Source organism: Clupea harengus, chromosome 15 (assembly GCF_900700415.2).
Source record: "Clupea harengus chromosome 15, Ch_v2.0.2, whole genome shotgun sequence".
NCBI lineage: Eukaryota > Metazoa > Chordata > Actinopteri > Clupeiformes > Clupeidae > Clupea > Clupea harengus.
The window spans coordinates 3,009,864-3,027,192 of record NC_045166.1 but is presented as its reverse complement, the minus strand read 5'-3'; the positions used below and the strand labels follow the sequence as shown (position 1 = coordinate 3,027,192).

Genomic DNA, 17,329 nt, shown 5'->3' with positions numbered 1-17,329 from the left:
TAAATATCCGGAAGCATATGAGCGAATGCCGCATATTGTCCAATACATGTTCGAGGACGGTCAATACTATCCAATCGTGATTTACCAGGAAGGTAGACTTTGTATTCTGCTCATCTAATTAGCGGAACATCTAGTCATTCATACATTTGTACTCAAAGGATTGGCCAATTGTGCAAACAATAGGGAACGTTTCCTGGTTTGTCAAGGAGCCTTGTTAAAGCCAAATCCCACAAAGAAGGTATTTGTGTGTTTCCTGTTGACGATGATCATTACTTGTAAAAATAGTGTGCACAATTCTATTATTCGCTTTTCACATTTGTATCACAAATAAATGGTTTCCCTAGACCATTGCCAGATGGGTTATCAGTGCAGGATTTTAGCAAATGCCTTCAACACAGTGGACCAGAGAGAACTATGTGCTTTGCTTGGAAATAGTGTGTTGTTATGGCGTGATTCAGAATCGTGTCTTATGGTTTCAGATTTAATCTTCTTTACTTTTGCGACTCAAGTCCCGCCCATATACACATCAACCAATGACAATCAAATGTTCTTTTCTAAACACCAATCAACTGCACGACAGCGTGGTGTTTCTTTCGGGGAAATGTGGGACTCAACAATGAGCTCCTCGACCTGAAATGTTGCTGGGATACTGCAGTGTTTTAGCTAGCGAGTGGCCTGGAAGCAGTGGGGGTAGAGAACAGGGGAGGGTCTACGGAGTGGGAATGGTGCTGATCGGGGTTACCGAACTGTGTTGTGATCGTATTACAGAAGAGAGGGAAAGGTTGTCCGTAATGGCACATCGCTAACGCACAGCAAGACTGAGGGCTGCCACATTGGATTTTCCCACCGAGAGGATTTTGCACCAGTCGTTATTTTAGCTAGGTTTGTGAAGACGGTACGGAGCTGCCACCATGTTATCTGAATGGATCTTCGGTAACTGCGGGATACACAAATAAGAGTGAAAATCAAAATAACGTTAGCTGCTTGTCTGCGGCTGGGTAGCCCCTGAAGGCTAACGTTGCCTCTTACTATGGCCGAATGTTCATCCGAACTGGACGCCAAGGCAATGTGCGTGAAAACACGTATTTGTATAGTTTATGGAATGTAGTGGTCATGGTAGATATGATTGTCGTCAGTCCGTCATCTAATTGTAACAATCAAAGATTTTAGCGAAATTCATTGCAGTTAGATTTACCTCCATTACAGCGGATGGTCTCAACAGCTGGAGGTTGGATTACTGTTTCTCTGTGCTGGATATAATGTTTCAGTATAGTGACACTCCGCGTGCATCTATAAAAATATCCAAGGATTGGGCTGTGGTCATGTGCATCTAAAAGAGTTTGCAGTATTTTGATCCTCTTGTTGGCGGCGTATTTCGTGAACACGTCAATCCAGGCGTGCCCATAGTGCCATATTGTGCGAAGGAAAGTAAAAGTATCATCAATCATGTTTTCGGTCCGCATTGTCAATGCTGATTATTACATAGCTAGTCCTATTAAGGATTTGGACGTGTGCTATTCGGAATTCAGAGAAAGTGGAGTGAAGAAGGTGCCTGTTGTCCGAATCTTCGGCGCAACACCTGGTGGTAAGTATCTCCGTTTGATTTTTAATCAAGGGTGACCTCTGTTGCATGTTTTTCAACACAGCCACGCGGTACCATGACTGGCTTGCTCTCTGGCGCCATACACACCAAATAAACAACGTTGTACTCTTAATATGCAACGACAGTCGGTATTATGTAAATAGGCATTGGAAACAATTGAATGTTGTTCATACACAAAATACACTGTGCAGTCATTTTGATTAACGGTACTTTGCCTGCAACCTTTTTCACAACCGTTTTGGTGGTGTTTGGAGTTACTAAGCCTGTTTCTTCGCCGTTTTCTAATTTATCCATCTAAATTGAACTTGCTGTGAAATAGGCTAGTACGTAAACTGTGATGAAATGATGCATTGTCAGCTCCAACACTGGTGCTGAGATTGATTATTGGATAGCGCCATGATATCAACATGAACATGGAGACCGAACTGCAGCCATATGATCCCTGTTTTTGCCGCTGGGATTTGCGGTATTGTAATGTTTGTCATTTAAGTTCTTTTTCATTCTTTTACAGTGGAATTTTAACCCACAACCTTGTTCGTCGACACAACTGCAAACTAGTCGCTGTCTTCGAATTTGTAGTCTATTTTGTGTTCGCAAGCTTGACGTTTGCTAGAACTAGGCTAATGCCCTATGTTGCCGTGTTAACGTGTCCTGGCATTCTAGGTAGTTACCGGAGTTATGTAATTGTTTTCAATTCTTTAAGCCTTTCACTCTACACCCACAATGAACTTGTATGCCAAGGCCGCATACAGTAATGATGTAGATTTGCACTCCACACTGTAACTAAGTAGGGGGTGGGAAGGTTGGTCATTCTTATGTGTTCTCATTGTAGTTTGGCTGGCACCATAATGCCGTTTGTGTCGTTGATGTATCGGATGGCGTATGTAGCCGAGCAGTGGCACTGCACGGGCCATGGATTTGGCTCTCCCCAGCACATTCAGCACATTCTTATGGTATGTTGTTTTGGCAAAAGTCACAAGAATTTCACTTGTGCACCACAGAGGCCTAGGCCAAGTAGTCACCATGAGCTCTGCTGGATGAGAACACAATGGCATCGCCATCTGGTTGATATTACAAATAGCTGCCTCTGACAGAGACTAGAGGCCTCGTCCCGTCCGTTAGCGTTTTCATTTTGCGGCTGAACAGGGGGTGTTTCAGCATCCAGCATTGTCACTCAAAAGATGTCCATATACTGAAGCAACAATGAAAGATGGACTGTCTAATAGTCCACTGTCCTTGTTTGGTCAGAGTAGTGGAGACACACTGCTGTAGGAGCAGAGGAGTTGTGTGTGTGTGTGTGATGAGTCCCTGCTGTTTCTCCTGCTCTCTCTCTCTCTCTCTCTCTCTCTCTCTGGAGAGGTCTGGATCTCTCCGTCTCCCCTCCCCCTCCCCCCCCTGCATTTTGTCCTCCTTTGAACCAGGCGCTGCTCCGACACGTTTCTTTCTGTCAAACCTGAAACCATGCTTCCTGTTTTCCGTGCGTCGTTGATCATCAGTTGGCCTTTTGCCAGTGTTGATTGATTTCGACTCTAGATGTGCTGGTCAGCATGCACTGTACTGAGCTGAGCCCCTGTTTCCTCACAGTACTGTACTCTGTCATGCTGCACGACTCAGAAAGTTCCTGTTGATTTCTCACCAAGTTCTTCCAACTTGCTTTCAATGTTGGAGCGTGGCCTGAGACAAGAAGTCATTTCATTCTCAGATGCATGCTGGGTTGTCATCACACTGGCCCCGTCTGGAGGAGAGCGGGCCCTTGCACTGGCCCAGAGGAGCCGAGCAGCATTCCAGTTTTAGACTGTCAGTGTTGGGTAAGGCATGCTGCTTTTGTTTTGCAGCAGAACTGTGTGTGTGTGTGTGTGTGTGTGTGTGTGTGGTGTGTGTGTGTGTGTGTGTGTGTGTGTGTGTGTGTGTGTGTGTGTGTGTGTACAGAGGGGAGGAGAGTCGGCGTGACCAATCACCCTGAATGAGGGGTCAAGCAGAGAGGGATAAAGTGCCCCCCTCTCACGGGCCTGCCTCTCACCGGGGGAGCTCCGAAGCCTTGTGAAGGAATGCCTCCCCTATCCATTAACAGGATAATGAGGGACTCAAAGCCTGGGTGGCTCATTAGCCAAGACGGCCTCTCTGAGGTGCCTCCTCCTCTGTACCTCCACCCACCTGGGCCTATCAGTGCATTTCAGATAGACTGATAATTACCCAATAATTACTTATGGGAAGGAAAGGACTTCTCTCGCTCTCTCTCTCGCTCTCTCTCTCTCTCTCTCTCTCTCTCCACCTTGAGTCTCTTTCTGTGCTGTATTCATTTCAGCATAAAAGCTTGAACTCCTCAAGCTGGTCTCTTCCAGGAATGCATTGTGACTTGCAGGCCAGTATGATGTGAAACTTGGTGAATGCAGGACTTTGCCCCGGGGATAATCCCATGCTCTGATGTCATTGTGAGGCCCACAGGAAGCTGCGACTGCCCCTGACATTGATGGCAATTAACTTTCTTTCAAGGCCCATTTGAAGTTGGGGCGCAGTGGGACGATCTCGGCTGTTCAGACTTGGCACTCCTCATTTATTCACCCCTTTAAGAGAAGAGTCATCCCTCTCTTTCTTCATCTTCCTATACAGTTTGGAGTTCCTAGGCGGGTAGTCTCAAGTTCAACTCCGTCCCTTAGTCTCTGTGTGTTTTGTCTTATGGCCCCACTGGAGAGAGTGTGGAGACTAATGTCACCTGGCATATTTGTCTATTTGTCATATTTGACTCGCACCACTCACGACTGACACTGGCATTCCACTGAGAACTTGCGTTAAGAGAGAGCCAGATAGTCTGTCCTGAGCGTCATTCTAGCCAAGTTCTGATCTTCATAATCACCGGATGGACAGGCCCCTCTGTGATGTGCCAGTGAGATTCCTCTGTTCCACCACCCGTGGCGGATCACTGTCAGGTGTATGTCCTTTCATCTGGCTTGAGCCTCTCTCTTTCTTTCTCTCTCTCCCTCTCAAGTTTCTCTCTAAACAGGAGTCCCGGCAGTCCACGCCTGTGTGGGGGAAGCCCTGTATGCTGTGTGTGTGTGTCAGGGAGGTTCCAGCATACCTGTGTGTGTGTGTGTGTGTGTGTGTGTGTGTGTGTGTGTGTGTGTGTGTGTGTGTGTGTGTGTGTGTGTGTGTGTGTGTGTGTGTGGGTGTGTGTGTGTGTGTGTGTGTGTGTGTGTGTGTGTGTGTGTGTGTGTGTGGTGTGTGGTGTGTGTCTGTGTGTGTCTGTGTCAGGGAGACTCCAGCAGCCCTTGGCCTCCATGTGCCTTCTCTCCATGTGCCTTTTTCTGAGTGTGATACCGCTCTCAAGAAGGGGCATGGAATGGCTTTTACCCTCTGAACAAACAACACAGCAGCTCCTAATAGACTGGCATTGATATAGAGTGAGAGAACTATAATTTCGACTACACGTGCTGTTGCAGGACCTGCGCTTTCTGTGTCTGGTGCCCAGCGCTGAGCAGCCGTGCTCTGCTGTTGATGCACGCTGCTCTCGACAGTCTCCCTGATTGATTGGTCTGCTCACACAGCATGCACAGGGTGTTTCTCCAGTGCCGGCCACAGTCGAGGTCCAGCTGCCCTCCCCCCACCACACAGGGCCTCTAAGCATCTTACCCAAGCCCTCGATATCTGATCGATTGAGATACTCAGTACCTCTTTACACAGGGGAATTGGATCTTCTAGGGTGTGTTGTTTTTTGAAGGATGGGCCCCCCTATTGGCTCGAACTGGGAATTGCATCCATAAATTACACTCGGGTAAATGTGTGGCTCACCATGGCACCCTCTACACTGTATCTATTAAGCTATCAAACCCCCAAAGTCTTGTTTTTTTTCCTTTTTCTTGTGTATGTGCTAGGGGTTTGAACGGTCTGTGTCCTTGAATGCCTGCCAGGTTTATTGCACACAAAGAGAGAGAGAGAGAGAGAGTGAGAGAAGCGAGAGAGACGGAGAGGGAGACAGGTCTTCTCTACAGCAGTCTGAGGCGCGGCCGGTGCAGCAGCAGAACAGGGCTTTTAACCAGCGCTGCTGTTTACCCGGCAGTGCAGTCTAGAAGCGTTTGCTTGTGGCTTGGCTGCGTCTGAGCTCTGCTCCGAGGGCCGGACGCTCTGTGATGAATGAACGTTTCGCCCAAGTCAGCACAACTGTGTCGTGATGGCGGAGCGAAGCGAAGGCAGGGTGCACACTGCAGACTCCAGCATGTAAACCTGCTCACTGGAAGTATGTCCAATCTGTTTATCGAGAGATGTGTCAACTCCTAGACGTACCCAACACACACACACACACACAAACACACACAAATGTTACCATGTTTGTTGTGCCCCAGCAGTGTGCTGTTTGTAGCTTTTACAGTGTACATTCACACTTATTTTGATTGGGCTCTTCAAGGGGGTGGGAAGAGTGGCTTGTCATTCTTCTGGGTCTGTGGTTTTACAGGAGGAGGGGACCAGGGGGTGGGGTAGGGTGGGCAGGCTCTGCCCAGAGCGCACTAATGCTACTGTTCCTACGGCATCTACAATCTGGCTGTTTGTTGAAGTGGTCTTAGTGTTTCTGGCAGATTAAGACCTCATTAGAAAGTACAAGAGAATTTGGCACCGAGACCTCTTGAGCTGGAAAGGAGTGAATGCTAAGAGAACCCGTCATGCTGTGCCACCCAAACCACCCACACACACACATAAACATACAAACACAAGCACACAAACATACATACACACACAAACATACATACACACACAAACACACACACACACACAAACATAAACACATTCTGACATACACTGAATTGTATTGGCTGTATAAGGTTAAGGAGGCTTGGTGTCTCCATTAAGTGGGAGCACTATTGTTTTCATCCTAAAGCTGGTATAAGAATGTGCTGATGTGGGTGCCTCTCTCTCTTCCCCTCTTTCTCTCTGTATCATGCTCTCCCCCTGTCCTTTTCTCTCCCTTTCTCTCTCCCCCTCCTTCTCTCTCTCTCTCTCTCTCTCTCTCTCTCTCTCTCTCTCCCCCCTCTCCCTCCCTCTCTCTTCTCTCTGTATTGTACTTTCTGTGGGTACTCCTCTGTAGCAATGCCGGCTGATTGGGATGCTTTGAGCGTGTGCTCTCTGCATTGCACAACACACACACACACACACACACACACACACACACACACACACACACACACACACACACACTCTCATCAGAAAGTAGGCTCATCCAAGGGGGAGGGGGACGGGGGCTTCTGTGCTATAAATAGCTGGGCTTGTTTCTAAATGGAGCCCAGCTTGCTTTTGACACCAGTGAAGGAATGCACAATAGTGGAATTAAATTAAGAACTGGAATAGCATTCCCAGTAGTTTCTGTTCCAAATGAACTTATATCATAGGAGGAAAGTCGCCATTACTCTATATTGTGAAATGCCATTTATCCGCCCTTTCTGTACTCTCTCTCTCTCTCCCGTTCTTTCTCTCTTAGTCTCTAGCTAAATGCAGCAATCGTCTGTGCACTGCGGCCTGTGATGTGTGGCAGTGAGGCATGCCGTGAATATCAAATGGTGGGCAGGCGGTGGGGAGACGCGGGCCAAACTGGTACAGGGCGAGAGAGTCCTGCCGGGCTGGCAGGCGTTCACTCGGTCTCGCGCGTCTCCGCGGTGCCGGCTGTGCCATCACACGTCTGCACTGTGGCGTCAGACACCTTCCCGGATAGTGCTGTGTACACAAGTCTCTCTCTCTCTCTCTCTCTCTCTCTCTCTCTCTCTCTCTCTCTCTCTCTCTCTCTCTCTCCTTGACTGGCCCTCTCGTGCTTGAGTTCTTTCTTTCTGTACTTTGGTCTTCCATGCCCTTTTCATCGTGAAGGGACCTAAATGATTGGCCTATGCTCAAGCTGATAATCCTGCACCACGTGGGATTAGTAGAAACTGAGCATCATGGTTATTCTGAAATTCATGTTGGTAATCTAAATCAACTCAATCGAGTTCATTATTCTATTGTTTACTCACAGAGACAAGCATTCTTTCCTTGTCTTATCAGTTGAGCTGTAGTCTTGCTGGTATCTAATCACTCAGCTGCTCCCCTCTCCTCTCCCTTCATCCCCCTTTCTTTTTCCTCTCCCTCTTTCTTCATTTTCTCCCCCCTCTCTCAGTATGTAGTGTCACTCTATGTTAGCTGTGTGTTGTGGGGAAGCCTGGTGTGGTCAGTGAGGCGGAGCAGATTGCTGCCGTCACCATAGCCTTTCACCTGAACCCAAGAGACCCCCCCCCCCCCCCCCACACACACACGCACACACACACCCACACCCTTGTAGTGTGGCCATGGTCGCACACACACTCACCCTTGTAGTGTGGCCATGGTCGCACGCACGCACGCACACACACACACACACACACACGCACACTCACCCTTGTAGTGTGGCCATGGTCACACACACACACACACACACACACACTCACCCTTGTAGTATGGCCACACACACACACACACACACACACTCACCCTTGTAGTATGGCCACACACACACACACACGCACACTCACCCTTGTAGTGTGGCCATGGTCACATACACACACACACACTCACCCTTGTAGTGTGGCCATGGTCACACACACACACACACACACACACACACACACACACACACACACACACACACACACACACACCACCCTTGTAGTGTGGCCATGGACACACACACACACACACACACACTCACCCTTGTAGTGTGGCCATGGACACACACACACACACACACACACACACACACACACACACACACACACACACACACACTCACCCTTGTAGTGTGGCCATGGCCTCCTCTGACTCTGTCTCAGTCTCAGTGGCCCAGAGCTGTCTGTCTGACTCATCCCAGTCTGCACTACTGTGTCCCCCAAGAGTGTGGCCGTGTGGTCAGACCACATCCCCCATTTGTGATTAGGCTGACCAGATGCAAACAGACCGGATGTGGGAAGTCTGAGTAGTAAGGCTCTGTGGGACAATGTGGGACATGTTACCAACGCTGAGAGATAACCATACAACTTTGATTTGTCTGCCTAACTGAATAAGATACCTTTTGTAATCACCCTTTTGGCTGGTTAAGACCTATACTTTGTCCTTTAGTCAATTCCACAGCACACCAGTAAGGCCATAAAAGATGAAGTCTACAGCTTGTGCTTTATGAAAGATATGATGAGCACAGTGCTGTTTGTCATCCCAAAGGCACACTCATTTTGCAATGCAACACACATTGGCCATTACAGGCCCATCAAAGTGTCCTTAAGCAGAGCAGGATCCCACTAAAGTCCTTCACAAATGGAACAGAAGAAACAAAAATGGAACAAATTTGAAACACATTTGAACTGCTTTCATCAGACTCCGAAAATTGGAACAAAAGAACGCAAAGAATTGCTTTCTCAGCTGCCATAGTTACAATGTTGGGGTAACAACAGGGCGTTCAAGGCACCACTGTTTCTGTGTGAAGAAACGTTTAGCTCCATTTAGTCTTTAGGCTGAACCTGCCCCTGGTTGCCGCCGGTGACCATAGCTCCATTAGATAGAGCTCAAACTATCCCGCAGCGGCATAAGCAGCTTGTGCCAGGCTGGTAAAAGAACGCATCCATGTGTTTTTACAATTAATAATGAAATGACCAATGAAAAATGATCTAAATATGCAGGATGGGGCACAGAGGGTCAAAATGCTGGACAGTACAATGCAAAGCGGGTCACCTGGTCACCCTACGTGTGATTTGTGTCTTTCTGTCTGCCTCTTATTGTTTTTTTGGTCTGGTGCCACCCAGTCTGTCTAATCTTATAAGTCAGACTAAAAGTCACTCCAAAAGGTCACTCTTAAAGCTCCTCTGTTTCTATACTGGGGCTGTGCTAAACAGGGTGTCTGTACCCCTCTGCCTGGGGCTCTGAGTGGGTGGACCCCCTCTCCCCTCTTTGAGCTGTGCTCTGCTGTGGCCTTTCTGCCCCAGCGGAGGCCGCCGCTGCTGCTGCCCCTAGCTCTGGGCTCCATGTGGGCAGCAGCTATTGGGCTGTGGTGACACACATGTGGCCTTTGTGGGGTTGTGCGTGAGAGATGGCTGGGGGATAGGATGACCAAAGTCTGCAGCTCACACAGCTAAGTGCCTTCATTACTCTGCCTGTCTACTGAAAAAATAGGCCTAGTCTTTCTCAGCTCCCTCTCTCGTTCTTTTTTTTTTCCTCTTTTCTTTCTCTCTCTTTCTCCCTCCCTCCACTTCCTCTCTTGCTGTGTGTGAAAGAAAATCCAGGTGAATGATCAAGAGAGTGCAGTTTTTGCCTCCATGATGGATTGGGGGGAAAAAGGCCGAAAACACTGGCCCATCAATAATGTATGTTTTTAAGACAATCCTATCAGTCTGGTGTCCAGCCCTGCTTGTCTGTGTGTTGAAGAGCAGCTGGACCTGGACGCCCTCTGACCTGACCTGCTTATCCCTGCCTCAAGCACAGATTGGCAGGATGACCTTCGCCCGTCCAGCCCGGGCCGTTAGCCATTAACCAGTACTAGGCTAATCATTAGCACAAGAGTACGTCCGTGTCGCCGCGGTGTGACGTCCTCACCTCACTCGGGGGATCTGGAGGAGGCCTCTCGAGAGGCTGTCAGCACTCACTGCTCAAATCTCAGCAACTCCCTCTGGAGCTCGGGAAATTCAGGCAGTGGAATCATCGTGCTGCTGACAAATCATTGAGTGTTTTATTTGGAATGCGATTTGTGAAATGTCTAGACATTTTGAGGTGGCCTGGCTCTTCCCATCTGTAACGCAAGGTGGTTTAGCTTGCCGTTTCTGGTCAGCCTCAGAGAGAGAGAGAGACTCTGACTCTGACTCTTAGGGGCAGAACACACGACAACAGAGAAGTTTTGTTGTGTTTTGGCCTTTCGTTCAAGTGTTTTTGGGGCCTGAATACAGAGACTTTTGAAAAAGGTGTTCCAGACTGGAATATTCTGAAAGCAAGACTGTCAAAATTCACCACAGCCCAACTTTATCCAATTACATTTCTTTATCCATGAATCTTCAGTCTGAGCTACACTCTTCAAAACCCTCGCGTCCTCAGTGGCAATGAATACAAATGTATTTTTGATTGTCAGACACATCATGTTAATCAGCCCATTTGTTTTTTTTCTATGCGGAGGACGTAATCTATCACATCAAATCCAGAGCCATTTCTGGGTTTGATATAAAGTAAAGCTAAATGCTAGCAACCTTAAGCAGGTTAAGTTCACTTCACTGGGGAAATTCTGTTCGCCCAGACCCCATTTTTCTGATTTATCTGGTCTCGTAGTGCCATTGCTTTGATAATAATCTTCTTTAGTTGTAGGCCACAACCTGTAGCATAGGTTGTGCAAGGAATGTGATTTTGTGAACAACCTAGCTAGCAACAGCATTTCACACATTTTTGCGAATCTGTGTGGATGAGTTCTCATAACAGTGTCGTATGGATGCAAAACACTGAAAACGAAAGGGAGAAATGTCATTTTCCAAAAACATTACGCTGTCGTGTGGACGACCCCTTAGTTCACATTTTTCCATGAGCTAGGCTCTGAGCAGCATGTGGGTGGTGCTCCTCCTGGCTGAGAGGTTTGTCTGGGCGGGAGGAGTTACCGAGCAGGAGCTGGAAATCGATGTGGAATGAGGTCAGTGTCACCGGAGCCTTCTGGATGCCTGAGAGCGAGAAGGGACCAGAGAGAGAGAGAGAGCCAGAGAGAGAGAGAGAGAGAGAGAGAGAGAGCGAGCGCCATTAGACTGTCAGCCAAAGAGAAAGGGAGAACGAGAGGGGAGGGAGTGAGAATGATAAAAGAAAGGAGTAAAAAGCGAGAGAGAGAGAGAGCAGACTATATAAGCCAGAGAGAGGGAGAGCACAAGAGCAAATAATAGGAGAGAGGGGGACCACTAACCAGAAAGAGAGAAAGAGAGAGAGCGCACGCACACACACAAACACAGTCCAAGAGGAGGGTGCAGACCACCAGCGGCAGAGAGAGAGAGCGCAGAGTAGACTGCCAGCCAGCCAGTCCGAGAGAGTGAGAGGGCGAGTGAGCCCTGGAAACAGACTGCCATGGTAAACACAACACAACACAACACATCACAGTGCACTGCAGCAAGTCCCTGTGTCGCTCAGCACTGCACAGCTCAGCACAGCACTGCATTGCACTGCTTATCTGACAGACCCCCAGGCACGTTGGGCAGGGAGATTGCCATCTTGATCACAGCACGCTGTCACGGCAGGCCTGACTGCACTGCCACAATAGGAGCAGTCACACAGGAGAGATGCAGAGAATGCCTGCCTCCCTGCCTCTCTGCCTCCCTGCCTCTCTGCCGACTTGCCTGCCTGTCTCTCTGCTGCCGCAGCTGTTCTGTGAAGGGCAGAGCTCTGGAAGACCCAGGAAGACAAGGAGGAGTGAAGCAGGGTCTAGACACGTCATGGTCATGTCACAAAATACTTAATCCATAAAAGACCATCTGTCTGGCGCTGCCTGTGCCCGAGAATGCCGGATGTAAGCAAACTCGATCGTTATCTAACTCATGGAGGACTTCGGTAAAACACACACACACACGCATGCTGCACACGCACGATAAACAAGCTAGTTTGAAGGATCCCGCCCACTGCTCCCTTGGTGACCTCATCAGCTGCCCTGTGCTGCTCAGGCCGACTCAGCAGTTAACCTCACACCCAGTGCTGCCTGAAATAGCCACCGCAGCGGGCGGCCATGACTGTCAGGATGGCTGTGTCATTAGGCCTTCACTAGTCCCTGCACTCCTCCTCCCCATCTCTCTCTCTCTCTCTCTCTCTCTCCTGTTCCCTCTTTCTTTCTCTCACTTACTCACTCCCTCTCTCGTTCATTCTCTCTCACACACACGTACAGATGCATAGGCTACACCTTGGACACAAGCATAGAGATTCTGCCATTTTCTCCACAGAAGGCCAATTGCTAATTTAACCCTTTCCTCTCCAAGTGATCCCTTGGGCGGTGTTCCAGTGTGGCAGTGCTGTAGATTATTGAGCTGGCTGTGCTTCTGCTCTGCCCAGCCCAGCCCAGACAGCCTCTTATTGATGGGTGCAGGAAGATGGATATCTCCCTGGGAATTCTGGGTAATTTGCTGATGAAGCACAGGCACAAATGTCTGCCTTGTTTTCCTGCTGTAAGCGGTCGGTCCTGGCCCGAGCCTCCCGTGAGTAGATTTCAGGAGCACATGATCCGGCGAAATCTGTTAGACGGGCTGAGATTGAAGGGATGGCCATTCATGTTTCTCTCTTTTTTTTTTTTTTTTTTTTTTTTGTCTCGCCGCCTCTCCTCCCTGCTGTCGTCACTGTGGTCACAACCACTCTCTCTTTCTCTCTGTCTCGCTCTCGATCTGCCTCTCTTCTCTCTCTCTCTCGCTCTCGATCTGCCTCTCTTCACTCTCTCTCGATCTGCCTCTCTTCACTCTCTCTCTTCTTCCTTCCCTTTGTTCTTTCTTGCTGCCTACAGTGGTTCACTAGATTGGGTTTGCTCTTCCTCTTAGATCCACAGTTCTAAGTCACGTTTCTGTCTTCGTCCATAATCTCACTCCTTGTGTGTTAATGTTGTTAACTCAGTTTTTTTTCTTTCGAAAAATCCAGGGATATTCTTGCTTGTTCTTGTATTCCCTTTGCTTGCCTGTTTTTTGGAGGAGTTAATGCAGACCATAATGCACTCTGATTTGGGCTGTCAGTCACACACACAGTCCAGTCCGGTCCTGCCATTGTGCAGCGACTGGGAGCCAAGACCTGCAGCGTGGAACAAAAGCTGTGTCTCGTCCTGACATTTACAGTAATGCGTTTGAAACAAGCCGCCACAAGGGTGCCGCATGATTGAGCTGCAACCCCCCACACGCCCCACAGCAGTCAACTCGTTAAGAATAGCGATGCGTAGAACACGGCGGGCGGTGGCGACACGTATGGCTTATTGAACACAGGCTGTTTGAAACGCCTCTGATGTCTGGACCTGTCACCTGAAGCTGCTGGAAGTGTAGACAGCCGAAGGGAGTGGAGATGGAGAAGGTGACTGGAGACTGAAGGCTTTTCTGCCGTCTGGCTTCTGTCTTTATTTCCTCTTCTCCTCTCACACATTCTTAAACCACACTCTCTCTGGTTCGTGTGTGTGTGTGTGTGTGTGTGTGTGTGTGTGTGTGTGTGTGTGTGTGTGTGTGTGTGTGTGTGTGTGTGTGTGTGTGTGTGTGTGTGTGTGTGTGTGTGTGTGTGTGTGTGTGTGTGTGTGTGTGTGTGTCCTCACACTGTTTACTATTCTCAGTGTTTTTGCTTGGGTTTGAATCCGGTTCACTGATTGGTGCCAGCGTGGTATAATGTGGAGTATGAGTATATTGTCTGGTGTTTGTTTCACTCATATATATATATATATATATATATATATACACACACACACACACAGGGTCTTCCACAGCCTACCTTTCAATCAGAAAATTGCAGTCATGGCTGGAGCACAACTGCCATCAATCAGGGGTGTTAGTTCATGATAAACCTGTCCATGCGCCCTTATGCTGACCCAGAGTAACGCCCCATTTCTCCCTCCCAGCCCACTGCACTGAACCCCAGTGCACTCATCCCTTCAGCTGACCGTTTTTATCTCCCTCTTATTTATGCTCTGCTTGATGTCTCCCATTGGGCCCTGGTGCCGGAGGTCACACCTGCAGGCCCTGCCTGGGGCTCTGGGGGGGCCCCCTCCCTGGGAGGACCCCTCACAGGTTCACCCACAGCTCTGACTCCCACACCACCCCCCACCCCCCCAAACCCTCCAGCACTATCAGGCAGCCCTTCCTGCCATCAATCAGGGCAGCCCTGTGAATGGGCATTCATCACAGACAAGGCCTGCGCTCTGTCTGTCTGGGCTGCAGACAGGCAGAGATGACTCTGTGGTGGGCGTGGGAGTCTTTATGAGTGGAATGAGGAAGTGCCTGGTGGTGGTGGTGTTGGTGGTGGTGTAGTCAGAGCCCAGTCATCCCCACTACACTCCACTCCACTATGTCTGCTGTGAAGCACTGAGTCATTGATCTGACTTAAACTCGAGACTGGCAGGGGAAGAGGAGAGGGGGATGGGTGGGATGAGAGGAAGAGAGGAAGGGAGAGAGAGAGCGAGAGAGAAGGGATCTGTTCAGGCACATGCTTTGGTCACGTGCAGGGCTGCCGCTGCTCCACACACAGTGCTGCAGTAGAGGCAGCTCCTCTCCTCTCTCCTCTCTCCTCTCTCCTCTCTCGCTGCCTTTCATTCACAAAAGAGGAGGGGAAGAGGAAGAGGAAACTCCTTTCAGCTGTGGACAGGAAGCTCCTCAAGCGCACAGCTTTGCCCTCCCTCCGGCCCCTGACTATCTGTCTTTTCTTTTCTTTTTCTTTCTGGGGGGGGGGGGGTTATTGGGCTTTATTGTTTGGAGTGTCGTGTTATATGGGCTTATTTTACCTTTTCTGGTCTTTTAGATTTTTCTCTTTCCTTCCTCCCTCATTTTTTTTTATCTAACATTTGTTATCTCTCATGCTTTCCCTTTCTCCCCCAGTTTCAGCCAGATGGGTAGAATCAGTCATTTCTGCCTCCCCACAGTGGGCTATGCTCACCAGCCACGTTACCTAGCAACTGCAGCAGGAGCAACTACTCACTACCGGTGCTGGCAAGGTCTCTAGTGCACGCTTACTCGTGCGTGCACACACACACAGACACACACACAGACACACACACAGACACACACACAGACACACACACACAGACACACACACACAGACACACACACACACACACAGACACACACACACACACAGACACACACACACACACAGACAGACACACACACACACACAGACACACACACACACACAGACACACACACACACAACACAACACACACACAGACACACACACACAGACACCACACACACAGACACACACACACAGACACACACACACACACAGAGAGAGTCTCAGAGCCTGTTTGCTCCCTTTGCTCAGCCTGGCGAGGCCGACGCTTCGCAGAGGTGTCGCCCCAGCTCCTCTGCCCTCGTCCAACCTGCGTGCTCTCAGGCACTTCTAGCTCTCTGCCAGCCTCTCTTCCTCACGTGCCCCCAGCAGCCAGCGAGCCCACCCACCCGCCCACCCGACCTGTAGGCCCTCAGCTGGCACTGGCACCCGTCCTCTCTGGCCTCTGGGTCTGCGGGCCCAATGTGTGGGCTCTAGGGCCTGGGGAGCCTGCTGTGGGCTTGAGGCTGGACTGGGAGAGCAGCAGGGTTTGGGTTAGAAGCTTCAGGCTAGCACCTTGGCTAACACCAGTCCGCCATGTTTCCCTTTGTGCTCTTTATGTCAGCATCCTCCTGCCACTCGTCAGCAGCTCTCGTCTGAGTTTATGGGGAGTGGTGTGATGGTGATGTAGCACATGTGGGCTTCACCGGCAGCAGTCGGCGCTTTTTATTGGCATGGGGGGTCTGGAAGAGCGACCGTGGGGGAGGAGGCAGCCTCTCTTGAGTGAGGCCGGTGAATGTGCCGGGACTCCTGGCACGGGGCTCTCTCCCCTCCCCTCCCCGGTGCGATGTGTCTGGTCTGTGCACTTCCTCTAATGTGGCCCAGTGGAGTGCAGTCTGGCACGGCGTGTGGCATCCCGCACAGGTGGTGGGCACCGGCATGCAGATGGTGGTGGCCATGGCGACTGCCTCCGCTTTCCAAATAGAACAAAAAATTCCTCTAATGATCCCAGGGAGCCAGGGCGTGTGAGCCTCAGCTTGTGGCAACAGATGGGCAAGTGTGTCTGTCTGTCTCTCTCTCTGTATCTCTCTGTCTGTCTCTCTCTTTCTTTCTCTCTCTCTCTGTGTGTGTGTGTGTGTGTGTGTGTGTGTGTGTGTGTGTGTGTGTGTGTGTGTGTGTGTGTGTGTGTGTGTGTGTGTGTGTGTGTTGTATATGATGAGTTTTCTGTGGGGTGGGCAGTCTGCTCCATCAGCTGTGAATACTGGGCACAGGGCAGAAGTGCATCTCTTTAGTAATCATGGGTGGGGTCACATTCAGCACACAGACATTTCCCTGCTACCTCTTCAGCTTCAGAGGAGCATCAGTCTTCATTTATGAGCATAGCAATGGCCTGCTTGCAATCCTGCTTTATGGAATTGTTTCGACTGCTCCGGTCAATGGCAGCTGAAAAGCATCCAGCTGAGGAGATGACTATAGCCATCTTATCTTTTTAATAAGGCTTTTAGTGTGAGGCCTTTATGGTTTGGCAGCAGACATACGCTTTGATTGATCTGGCGTGGCCTTAGAGGGGGGCTTCTGTTTGGGTGGCGCATGCAGGTTCCTTCTATTTTTAGAACGGGCTGGTGACCTCATAGGCAATCTCTTCCACCAGGGTGGATACTTTCAGCAGCACACTCTGTGATTTAGCTAATGGTATGCTTTACACGGCAAGGGCCAATCAATCAAGACCGTACAGGACTGCACTCAATTCATTAGTCTGTTGTCGGCGCGGTTGGCTAGTAGCAGGTCAGCTGAATGTACGTGGCTAGAAAGTACATGATGCCAATATTGCTGACTATATTCCTTGCATAATCGTCAGGGTGAAACACACACAAAAAGAAGTGATAAGTTATTCTGCGATCATGCTGTGGTTTGTTCCAGTCTGTTCATCATGTTGCTGTTACCTTGCACTTAAAGGGTCTGTGCTCATCATGTTGCCGTTACCTTGCACTTAAAGGGTCTGTGCTCACTGTCTGTGTTCCAGT

General features: G+C 49.5%; 1 protein-coding gene across 1 annotated transcript in view; it reads left to right on the top strand.

Annotated features, from left to right (window-relative positions):
• The first annotated feature begins 578 nt into the window (after positions 1-578).
• Positions 579-17,329, top strand: part of rev3l (REV3 like, DNA directed polymerase zeta catalytic subunit) — a 42,774-nt gene continuing 26,023 nt past the window's right edge. Inside the window, 1 exon segment of the mRNA XM_031582100.2 lies at positions 579-1,585. Coding sequence (XP_031437960.1) covers positions 1,447-1,585 — 139 coding nt within the window. The 5' untranslated portion in view covers positions 579-1,446.